The sequence below is a fragment of the Nelumbo lutea genome, chromosome 2 (genome assembly GCF_056320005.1).
Source record: "Nelumbo lutea isolate HS-2025 chromosome 2, American lotus-T2T, whole genome shotgun sequence".
Classification (NCBI taxonomy): Eukaryota; Viridiplantae; Streptophyta; class Magnoliopsida; order Proteales; family Nelumbonaceae; genus Nelumbo; species Nelumbo lutea.
The window spans coordinates 17,036,872-17,049,526 of NC_142685.1; the positions used below are offsets into that span (position 1 = coordinate 17,036,872).

The 12,655-nt window shown below is 36.1% G+C and overlaps 1 protein-coding gene and 1 long non-coding RNA gene across 2 annotated transcripts in view; both read right to left on the reverse strand.

The window, feature by feature from the left end:
• Window positions 1–3,220, reverse strand: part of LOC148868873 (RNA helicase, ATP-dependent, SK12/DOB1 protein) — a 50,276-nt gene extending 47,056 nt beyond the window's left edge. The window contains exons 1-6 of the mRNA XM_088971331.1: window positions 2,709–3,220; window positions 1,721–1,978; window positions 1,344–1,604; window positions 1,170–1,238; window positions 894–972; window positions 86–267 (exon numbers count right to left, since the gene is read on the reverse strand). Of these exons, the coding sequence (XP_088827457.1) occupies window positions 86–267; window positions 894–972; window positions 1,170–1,238; window positions 1,344–1,604; window positions 1,721–1,978; window positions 2,709–2,852 (993 nt within the window). The 5' untranslated portion in view covers window positions 2,853–3,220. The remainder of the gene's footprint in view (window positions 1–85; window positions 268–893; window positions 973–1,169; window positions 1,239–1,343; window positions 1,605–1,720; window positions 1,979–2,708) is intronic.
• A 5,518-nt stretch (window positions 3,221–8,738) lies between these two features.
• On the reverse strand, window positions 8,739–10,109 carry LOC148868874 (uncharacterized). The gene is made up of 2 exons (XR_016107550.1): window positions 9,852–10,109; window positions 8,739–9,558 (listed from the first exon to the last, which is right to left on the reverse strand). It is a non-coding gene; the product is annotated as an uncharacterized LOC148868874 (long non-coding RNA).
• Between the last annotated feature and the right edge of the window lie 2,546 nt (window positions 10,110–12,655).

A 12,655-nucleotide genomic window follows, 5' to 3' on the forward strand; every position in this document is an offset into this window, starting at 1 on the left:
GTTGAGGAATGACAGCTCAAAAAAGACTACTATCTAAACTAAACTGTGAGAAAATCTGAGGCATAAAATGATCATTAGTGAGCACCTCTTTATGATGTTGTCCACTTGTCCCACTAGCTTCATTGGATTTCGATGCTGATCCATCTGGAACAGCCAAAAGTATCTCATCTAATAGTGAAGATTCAGTTTCAGGTATGCTACTGGATAAATGTTCCTCCTCTTCTATTGCAGCTACCATCTTAACTGATTCACCTTCTGACTGAGAATCTTCACAAACAATGTTGTTATCAATAGAAAGAGAAAAGCTCCTTTACCAAACCAATTGTTAAAGGCTTAGTACAGCATGAGTTATGCCAGGCAACTTAACCACAGAATTGATACAACTGAGGTAACATTTATCAGATATAGAAATAATACAAGACATCAGCAAGTAAACACAACCACTCAACCAGTACCAAGCATCATAGTGTTGATAACATAATATTATACTTCAAGTAAGGCTTCTGCAATGACTAATACACAAGGATAGCAGCAAGGTTTCACGCTTACATCTTTTATAGATTGCTGCACTCAAGTATATGGATAAAGGTTTTCCACTCAAACGAGAGAAATTTGAAGACAGTGACAACATATAACTATACTCCTAGAAGAGTACCATAAGAAAATTAGCGAAATGATATGAGACCAAAAGTAGAACAAAAATGAAAATACATCACCAACTTCGTTTCCAGGAACTTCAGAACAAAAAGGAACATTTAGGCTTCAATTTTTATAAAACATGCAGACAGAAACAAAGTGCCCTTGCATATTGTCTCGTTTCCAGAACATAGGACACAAAAATATTAGCAGTTTTACACGTGTGGAAGCAGAAACCAAGTTCAGACCATACATACCATCTCCGCCTAATTCTTCAGTGACATCGCCAACCCAAGCTTTCTTGAATAAGTCATCAAACTGTACAGACAGCCCCATCTACATATAAAACAATTGCTAAAAGCATAAGTCAACATGGAAAATGAGAATAGGGCATTTTTCACTTTACAAGTAATATCCGTCATGTACATATTATGACACATGCATCTAATTAGCATGGTCTGCCTTTTCCATATTTAATATTTGAATATGAAGCATAGGATATTAAAACAGATCTCGCAAATACATTAACTGACCAGCTTTTCATTTGATGATCTCTTGACTAAACTTTGGTCCATGGTGATCTTCCATGAGGATGAATATGCCTTCAAATAGGTAACAAAGAGAAGTTGGTAGATTAAACTATTTATGCTTATCCCTTAACTTTCTTTGTAACACAAGAAAAATGTTTTAAAACTGAACTGCATTACCTTGAGACCACCAAGATCCAATCCTCTCTTAAAACTTGGAGGAATGACCTGTGGAGGACCACCATCTAAAATTTCACGTACCCAGTCACCATTGCATGCACCCACAGGAAGTGTCCTTTCTGAATATTGAGAATCCTGTAAACCTCCTGGACGAAAAGGACGGTTGTTGATGCTGCCTCTAACAAAATCCTTTGCTGGTCCAGGCATGCGTGGCAAAGGCCCAGAATCTTGAGTCCCTTCCATTAGTTCTGACACCTCAACCTGAAAATTATACAATAAATAAATAAATCAACAATAATATGTTGTAATTCTTAACTGCCTATTGATTGGATGGCTAAGAACTGCACAAAAGCACAAGAAGAATGTGATAATATAACCTGCACTGAATTGGGTTCCCATATTTCTTGAGCAGTTCCCTTCCTTGAGCGTCTAAATGGCAATTCCCACGTCGGAACCACCACAGACCGTGGCAATGAGGGCTCCAAATGCACTTTGGCCTTATCAAACCAATCAATATCCCACTGCCTTCCATCTTTTTCCGGAGAAAATTCATTGGGATCCAATTCTGGTGAGAGATATTTCTCCTCCAGGTACTGCTTTACAGATTCAGTAGTCTCCGGTGGGAATGCTGGAGGCTAAAGATGGAATTAAAGTCAGTAGAGGTGATGAGGATGATGATGATGATGATGATGATGATGTCATGTGCACCGTGAATATTATTATTACAGAGATAAAATGCGACGGTTATCTAAGAAATCATTTGACGTGGGAACATTTATGGATTAATATAAGACAAATAATGTCATGTCGGACAAAAAGAATTTAATCTAATTTGCTGCCCGAGTGCACCAAGTCCTCAGACGCCCAATTCAAGTTTTCTGTATGTCGTTTTACTTTTCAAAGTCCAAACAAGCTAAACATCATTTCATTCCCAGAAAAAAAAAAAAATACTCAGTCGTTAATTTACCAAAGCTTCAAGTGATATTGTCAGGGGAAACCTACAACACCTAAAATAGCAAATATGAAATCCTGGAACCATAGAATTATTTCAAATGTATAAAAAATAAAAGGTAAGAAAACGCAATTTATCATCAAACGGGAAAAAATAATTGAAATTGCAACGCTAACAACCTGTAGAATTCGGTTCCGAAGCCTTGGACCAATATTAACAATAACAGAAACGTGATAATATTATTAAATAAGCTTCTAATGATAACTCAAAAAATCAAGGGTTAACGCGCTTAGGCTAGTAGGCTAGTAGCCCTAAAGCAGGATTTTAAAAAAAAAAGGACAACTTGAAAATTTACGTGAATCAAATGTATTCAAAAATAAAATCTGAAACAGTTCAAAGGAAGAAGCACTGACGATAATGAAATCAGGGAGAGCTTTAAGAGGATTCTCCCGTTCGTTCGGCGGGAGAGGCTCGAGTCTGAGGTGTCCGCTGTGACCAGAAAATCCAACTCTGAAAGCGAGCTCATTTGCTGCAACTATCCGATCCATGTATCGCATTTACTTCTTTCGTTTTCGTTTTTTTTTTTTTTTCTAGTTCACTGAAACTGCAATATGCCCAGTGGCGGACTCTGTTTGGAAGACTTCCATGTTCGCGGGGGTTTTGAGTGAGAACCGGGAAAAGTTGCATATCATTGTGAACCAGGTGCAACTCGAAAGAGCAATGTTTAAACCTGCGTTTGAGCTGTTGGAGATTTCGCTGTTTCCCCCAAATTTTCGGATATAATTACAAAGCCTACTCCCACGCACATCAACTTTTCAATGTTATGTCTAACATGTCTCCTCTTTTTGCTTGCCCTTGGGTCCAAACCCTAAAATTTGCAATAAATCACATGATCTTGTGAGCATGGTTTCAAGTTTTCAACTTTCAAAAAATTATCCAGAAATGAAACATCTTTAGCCATCGGTTTTCGGGTCAAGTGGTTTTACTTTTACTCTCAAATCCGAACCCGGCCAAATGTTTTGGTTTTGGATCCAAACTAGACTCAGAGAGCCATGACCAATTGTCAAACGATCCAACCCTTCAATCCAATTCGGTTTTCAAAACCATATTTCTTGGTAGGTGACGAACAAATCGAACTTTCCAAACCCGAACTAGTAGAATTGAAAACCGAAACCGATGTTTGATTAATCGAACCGAAATATTTTTTATTAATTTGGTTGTTTCGATTAAACCAAACTTCAAACAGGTGGATCATTCACTGATCCCACCAAAATGCAAAACATAGTAACTTCAAAAAATTTGACTTAATGACTCCTGAAAAGCGGGGGGAAATAATAGTTCAGTCTTGCTCACTATTATGGTCTTCGAGATTCACTGTTATAGTCTTGCTCATTTGACCCAAACACAGGCGCTGCAGGACAAGCTTTAATTTTTCAAGACACCGGTACATAGAAATCTCACAATAGCTGAAGGAAGAAGTTGTTGGGCCATAGAAAGTTATGATGCGGAGTTTCGTGCCTTAGTGGTCTAGAAGCAGCTTCAACAGCCAATATAGTTGATATAACAATGTATTTTGATTGTCAAAAATTTGTTAATCTCTTCACAATTTATACCAGACCAAGTTCATGGGTATAACAGATTCGCTGGGGGACTGCTTAGTTTTCAATACTTCTCACTTATTCATGTAAATAGACAGTTAAATCTAATGGCCTATCGTTTTGCTTACTTTGCTTGTAAGGATAAAGTCACTCTAGCATATCATTTTACTACTCACAATCATGTACAATTATTTTATAATCAATGAAGCATTTTTGTGTATCGAAAAAAGGATTCACAATTGTAATCTTGTAAATTCACAGATTCTCACCATTGTAGAATAACAGGAAAAAAAAAAAAGAAGGAACATATTCTTAGATGCTCAAAAGGTGCATACAGTAGCAGAGACAGCAGAGTTCATTCTTCAGTCTTCACTAGAGAAGTTAAATTGGAACTCGTTGCTGCCCACCACTACATTAATTGATGTCGCTGCTCGCTAGTTGTAGATGACAAAAGATGAAGCCCAGCCAAAAGGTCACCGTCGCCTGGGTGGGAAAACAGAGTCTAAAAGGGGTTTTGAGTTTTTACATACTTACCCCTAGAAATTCGGTTTTTTCGTTAATCGAATTGCTAAATGCCATAATCAAAACCGAATATTGAACTCCAATAAACCAACATTTAAAACAGAATCCCCAAACTAATTGATCCGAAAACACCAAACCCGAAATTTTGATTTAACCGAAATATGCTCACCCCTATTTCTTGGTGCAATGGATAGCCTTCTCATTTTATGCACATGTATACACTACCTTAATCTATATAACTTTGCTCATTTTGTCATTTGTTGGGATACTCGTGCTCATTTCAAAATCTATGTAATATTTTGATCAAACGAATCTATTACCAAAAAAAAAAACAAGTACCATTTTTATATGGTTTTATTAATTATCTATCTCAATATTTATGTTTTGTTTTTTGTTATATTATTTCTTTATTATCCAGCATTTTTTGTGACATGTAACGTTTTTTGGCCTTCAATCTTCTTCGCAATTATATTCTATACATATTTATATATTATATAAAGTAAATACTTGTATTGGTTTTGATGATGTCTTATTTGGTGCTCCCTACTAGAAGACAGCTCAAATGTCGGGTTGGTAAGGTCGCCTGGCTGAACTATAGGAGAACAATATCAAAGTGTCCAAGTTGTTTTATTCGGGATGAGCACTTAGATGCTTAACTTAGTGAATAATGTTTTGGAGAGCTATAATGCAAGAGAACTTGAGTTGTGAGAGATAAATCGTGTGTACATTCTCTGATCATCGAGACACCTTTATATAGGCGCAACTTGTTGTGGAATTCAAGTAGCATGTTCGAAATCACCAGCCTATCAAGTTCGGAGGTGGTTTCACGTCCGGAAGCGGACTTTGCATAAAGTAATAATGCTTATCCGGTTCCCCTCCAAAATAGGCGGGACGGGATCAGTTCCGTTGGCGTGGCAACGTGAGCCCAAAGGAGTTGGAAATGATAACCCACTCGTTAAGTAGGTCACCAGCCACATCATGCAAGTCACCAATTGGGCCACGGCTAGGTCGACAAAGGCAAATCGCCTCTTATGCCAACCTGGTACTCTTTAGGGCAACCATAGGTTGGCCTACCAATGTGGGGTCGAGGAGACCAAGGCGGGTGCAACATGCCTAATGAGCTTTTGAAGTTGATGCGTACATGGCACTAAGGTGTCACTTGATAGTTTTGTGGTGCCATGTATTGTTGCTAGGTCATTGGAGGGCCAAACCACCCCTTATCAATTTTGGTACAGGTGATAAAAGTTAATTTTGATTATATAATTTATAACATTGTCACTTATTTGCCCACTTGCATAATACATGTCTATAATTTAGTTTTATCCCTTGCAAACCCCCCCCCCCAAAAAAAAAAAAATAAATAAATAAATAAGTAAAAAGCAATAGTCATAGATTAATCTAAACAAGTGGCACCTTATTATTTCAATGAACAGGGTCTAAGAAGTGGATGCTTCCACTCTCCTAACAATGTACAATCAACTCAATGATAAAAAAGCAATCAATTTAAAACAATTTCCTAATTCAAAAGAAAATGGATATAATGTGAGACTCATAGCAACCTATGTAATTAGCTTTCCTCATCTAAACAAACGACCCATAATAAAAATCTACTCATAGCACAATTACTACCACTCTATAAGGTATTTGCCGCTAACCCACTTTATTGAAAAGTGGTAGATATTACATAAATGGCCAAATATTACATTAGTTAAATCATTAAATAATAAAACATAAATAAATATTAGATAAATGAATTAAAAATTAATGGATTGATAAAAGGGAATTGATTAATTGAATGAAAGATATTAAATAACTAATAAATGGATAAAAACAATAGATATGAGACTAACTTAAATAAATAATCATTATAAAAACCTTATATGATGTTGGTCATATTTTTTAGATAAAATGGGTTGTTAATTGCAAATTAAACATGATTTAGTTTTATAAATTAAATAAGAAACCAAAATCAAATTTATCACATAAGCATACACTGTAAATCTCAAATGAAATAATAAATGGTGTGAGCCCGTTCATCTAGATAAAATATGTTAAGTTTCTTAAATCAAGTCAAAATGAAAAAAAAAAAAAAAACAAACCTAGAAATCTAAAATAGATTATTAAAACTGAAATAGTTCAGATTAGTGGCACAAAAATTTGTGTATTTGTGCATTTGATTGCAACACAAATTTATTTGCACCGATGCAAAACTATGGTGGTGCAAATGATTTGGGTGCAAATTCAGATTTAGGCCCTGTTTGATTTCACTTGTAATAAGTATTTTTTATAAGTACTTAAAAAAAGTGTTGGGGCCACACATTAAGTGGAAAATAAGCAATTGTGGGTGTTTAGTACAAAATATCGAAAAGTACTTATTTAGTAAATAAGTGTTTATTAAAAATGCAACTCTCAAGTTGCTTTTTTAAGTACTTGTTAATAAGTGAACATTCATAAAGTTTGGGACGATTCAGTCCCTGTTTAATTTTTTAAAATTACTAGAATACCCCTATAGCTCCTTAAACCATCTTATTCCTCATTCGAACAGGGTCAAGCATACCAACAACGGCACTTGTTTTGGGAGTTGGTTTCACATTTGGACTTATTTTCCACATGTTTTCTTGAATTTTTTTTTTGTTTTTTTGGGGGTTTTAAACGCCTGAAACCCTCTTTACCATATCTGTCTTTTTTTTTTGGAGTTCATGCATTCTCACTATGCAATCGCCAACAACACTCGGGTCAGCCATCCTCCTCCCTCGTCTTTGCTTTATAATTATTTTTAGTGCAATATTTTGCTTGAAACCATTTGTTTGTTGTGTTAGCTATTATATGTTGATTATCTTGCGATATTTTGCTGAAACTTTTTTTTAGAATTTTATAGATAAAAATTATATTGTTGTGATTCGTTGGTTGTGTTAATTATTTTATGTTGATTAATTTGCAATATTCTGGAATCTTTTTTTTTTCAGATTTTTCAAGTGAGAAATCCAAAATATTTGTTTTTTTTTTTGCATTGTTTGTGTGATGATTTCTATGCATGAGTATATATTTTTTCATTTCCTAGTTAAAAATGATGCAAACATATGCTGAAATATGTAGGTTACATATTTTTTTCTTGATTTTTTTGTATGAATAATTAGTTAAATGTTTCTATTTTTATTGATTTGTAATTGCATTTTTCTTTATTTTTTATATGTATAGTTATGATGTCTTTTATATTTTGTTGTGATTCATATTTAGTTAAATGTTTATATGTATTATTGATTTGTGATTGCATTTTTCTTTATTTTTTATATGAAGTGAGGGCTAAAACTGTAATTTGTGTCAATACAAGTACTTGTGAGTAAAGTAATTTACCAATCATCCCCACCCCAATAAGTGCTTAAAAACATAATAAATGATTTGGCAATTGGGTCACCAAACAACCATAAGAGGTTGTTAAAATAAGCAATTCTAAAAAGTATTTGTGCAACAAGTACTCATCTTAACAACCACTTAATCACCAAATGTAGCCTTGTTTTGTTTCAAAGTTTACCTTATTTTGTTTGATTGCAATACAAGAGAAATAAAATAAATCATGGGGCATAATCAATCAAAACCCAAAACAAAAGTAAACCATAACTGGCATTCATTTCATTTGCACGCCCATGCATTTGTACTTGTGTAAATAAAATTACACCACAAACAAACACAACAATGGAAAAAAAAAAAGATAAAAGACCCAAGAAGTTTCCATGTGTCAACTTAATTTGAGGCTCAAAGTGAGTGCCTATGTCTACTCTCCAATCCTTATTTATAAATTTAAAAAACAATAATAACATTTAAACAATGGTAAAAAACCCTACGGCATTTTTAAAATTAAAATTTCAAAAGTTTAAATGATTATTATTGGGGGTTCAAATCTTCTATGGTTCTGCCTATATACTCTTCCCACATCCCTATCCCTAGGGCACATCATACATGCATTGGGAAATATATCCATTATCATGAATGGGGAGATGTTCCAATGTATAGTGACAGTGTCTATTTGATACCGATGTAGGAAAAGTTTGTGATTAGGACATCCAAACTAGATTATTGGTGGGAAAATCTCCAAAAGAATCTTATGTTTCAGCACATACCAAAGAACAAGATTCAAACTATTGATACAACTTGATACGCCAATAGGATTGTAGCAATGCTCACTCTCCTTTTTTGTTGTTATTATTATTTTTTTAATCTAATTCAGAGGAATTGGTTTAAAACCTCTCTACCCCTGCACAGGGTTAAACCCCAAAACACCCCCGTAAGAATGTATGGAGAAGCCACCAATACGATACGGCCGGATACATATCGAAATTTTGAACATTGCTAAGAAGCCTATTCATGCGTTGTGTATACTTGGGAAAATACCAAACAGCAATATTGTACGACTTGAATGGACACAAGACACAACGCAACCACCTTGTTCGCTAACATGATTTTTTTAATTACCCCTAAAAACGCCCCACAAAACCGAAACGCGACGCGTGTCATGAAACACGCGCACTAGGCGAGACGCGTGCGAAATCAATTTGACGCCGTTTCAGGCTCCCCCGTTAATTCCTCTCTTGCCCAAAGGGTTTCTTCTCCCAGTCTTCTCCATTCACTTCGAACTGAAACCCTGAAACCATTGCCCTTTCGTAACCCACCCACCGGAAATTAACCCGGTCGAGTTCCGCCGGCCAAGAAGCACCATGTGGATTGAGAACTCTCTCTCTGCACCTGCTTCAAACATTTGGCATGCATGTGGAGTAGTCTGATGTCTGAACACTCTTGAAGTCTGAATAAAGGTTCAACTGGCATTTCCTTTGAAGTATTTTTGGAAGTGGTATTTCCCTAATGGGATCCGTCAAACTGTAAGATCTTGATCCTCTCTGCTTCTATAGAGAAGATCAAGATTCAGTTGCCGCAGACCCGCACCTGTTAGCAAAGACATCTCTGAGTTAATGGCGCTTCTCTGCCGGACTACTCCACATGCATGCCAAATGTTTGAAAACCGGACTGCGACGATGACGTTTCAGATACTAGTCAATAATCTGCCGATGGCTAAGCTCACCGTGGAGTCGGTTGAGACCGTCAACAACCTCATATCTTGCACGGTGCAGAAGATCAAGGCCGCCCTTCACTGCGAAAACCGAGAGACAGTGAGGAGACTGAAGGTGCGGATGCTGACTGTAACTGTCCTTACTTGCTTGAAGACGATTAATCTAACGTTTGTGTATCCCAATAAATAATTAGCAGCAGCATCCCAAGTGGATTGACTGAAGTATATAAAAACATGAAATCACACTAGTGTGTACATGCAGTTTCAGTCGTCTCATAAACATCAAACATAGATGTAGAGTTACGGAAGGTGGAGGGTTTCAGGTCTGAAATTGGAGAAAGAGAACGGATTACGGAAGGTCGAGGGATACTTACCGCCTGCCGGAACGGTCATCAGCGTTGATCGGCGGAACTCGAAGAGAGCAATCTCCGGCGGATTACGGAAGGTAGAGAGTTTCAGGTCCGAGATTGGAGAAAGAGGATAAGGGGATGATGCCCTTTTGGGCGAGAAGGAGCTAACGGGGCGGAACTAACGGCCGTCTTATAAGCTCCGCATAAGTCTCTTTATTTCGCGTGTGAGCGGACACGTGACGCGCCCACAACGCGTGGGAAGTATTTGGGGGCAACTCGGAGGGGGGGGGGCGGATGCGAACCCCTTGTACATATGCAGAGAATTGGCAATAGTGCCAAGCAAGAAGGCTCATATGCAACTTATTAGAAAGAATAAAATAGCCAGTAGTAGTGAACAAAATAAGAAGAGAAAAGCTTTTCGTACCCAACAAATGATAAAGTAAGAATTACTAACAAAATGACCATTCCAACACATCTCCATCCACCAAAGCTAAGAGACAAGTGGCAATAGATACTCCCGCATGAAAAACTTAAATGGGTGGTAATAACACAATTTAAGAGAGACAACAAAGCCCCAAAGGAGCCGCAAAAAACTGCAGCAAAACCATAGCAACCACCACAAATAACCGCAGCCGCTGAGAAATTGCCCCAAAGGCTCACTTTGGAAGAGTACAAATGTAAATGTATAGAGTGAAAAACCTTATATTTTGCCTTATTTTGTATGTACTTGTATAATACATATTTAAATTGCCCCAAAGGCTCACTTTGGAAGAGTACAAATGTAAATATATAGAGTGAAAAAACCTTATATTTTGCATTATTTTGTATGTACTTGTATAATACATATTTGTATTTGTATTATTTTCAAATGCAGCCAAAGAGACAAATCACTGGCATGGTATTTGGTACCATGATGTTTTAAGTTTCAATTAGACCTGTTCATAGGCCGGGATTCAGGCCTGATTTTCCAATGTATCGGGCTTGGGCTTCAGGCCAGGCCAATTCAAATTTTGACAAAAGCGAAGCCTAAATCCATCCCATGAACAAGTCTAGTCTCAACATTTGTAATTATATCATTGCATTAGAAATTGGAAAAAGTGAGATGTTTTGGTTGGTTATAATTTTAAACAAGTAGGCACCGCTAGCCATCACATTGGAAACCGGATCTCCTACACTTAGAATGGTGTGTGTTGGGATGCACTTCCAATCATAATTTAACACATTACACAGTTCGCATGGACAACCGGTTTGCATGTGTAGTAGAACTAAACGGCAAGTTTTCCCATTATGTTCATATGATGTATTTTTTTTAAGAAAAAACAAGACAGTAAAATAGAAGGGGAACTCAGGTTGAGTCTTCAAGAATTTGGACTCAAAGGAAATAGGGAAACTCCACCAAACTCTAGAATTCGATACATGCCATTAACATTTTAAATCTCTCTTTCTTTTTCACGCTTCAATCAGGGGCAGAGGCCATTAAAGATTGCAACTTCAGAGCATAAGTTTTATAAATAAAAATTGATTTTTTCTCAAATTTTCAATCAAAAAGTGAGAGTCATATGCAAATAGAATATTGTTTTTGTCCTCAACCTTTAGCTGAAGTTACAAGTCTCATGTTGTTTGAAGCTAAATTCTTATAGCTTTAGTCAAGGACGAGTTACAAGCAAGTAATATTCTTCTATTTTAAGAGTTAGAGGAGCCAACTATTTTAAGGGTTATAAGCAATATTTATGGTGTTTAATTTAAGTTGATATTGTTGAACAATGGCTTGAGATATTGCAGAAATTTCACGTTGTTGGCAATACTTGATATAGCTGCACCTTGCTGAAATTGAAACTTTGCTAAAATTGGGTATTCAAGAGAGAAGAATAAGGATTCTTCTTGAAAATACACCGATGTGGTGTCCATGTAAAAGTGGGAAGAAGAAGAAGAAATTTTTCTTATGCCATTCATCAATAGAACTCCTTGCTTTAAATTTTTTTTAATCTTAAGTTCTTGCTTATTTTTCACATAGATGTTTTCTTTTTGCCTCTATTGCCAGACAATTCAAATTATTTTCATTTACATTTTAGGTTTTTTATTTTAACATATAAAAATAAGACACTAACAGAAGACATTATCAGGGTCATCAAATGAATGAAAGTGCACCTTGACATACACAATTCCGAGTGTCAGGACTCATTACATTAGACAACCAAAGTGGAAAGACCGCCATTGGGGGAACACCAACAAGGTGCTAAAACCAATTGAAATTAAATTTGCTCAATCAAATACGATATTCCTTACAGAAATTTGCTCAATCAAATATCGATACTTTAAACCTTAAACTTAACAATGTATTAGTTGAAAAATATAATAACTACACAAATTTGTTATTACTCAGCAGTACTCTTTTCATCCATAAGTTTGGAAATTTACCACGAGCATACATGCCCAAAGGCTACATACAAATGCAAACAGGTTAAATTTAGGCTCGATGGTTTGGACGCAAAGGCGGATTTAAGATTTTTGCTCTTAAGGTTAAATTTTGGCTTCTTAAGGTGTTATTACTCAGCAGTACTCTTTTGCATGTGGTTTGGACGCAAAGGCGGATTTAAGATTTTTTTTATTAAGGGGGTCAAAACTTAAAAAGGTAATACACCTTAAGAGGCCAAAATATGAGTTCACATCTCTTATCTACAAGGGGTTGTCCCACAGCGCCCCACAGAACATCCCTGTCATGTATTGAGAACATCTCCTGATGATAGTATCAGAATATAATCATTGGGAGATGTTCCCACTACATATAAGTGGGATTTAAATAAATAATGTGGGGATTTTCATGGCAT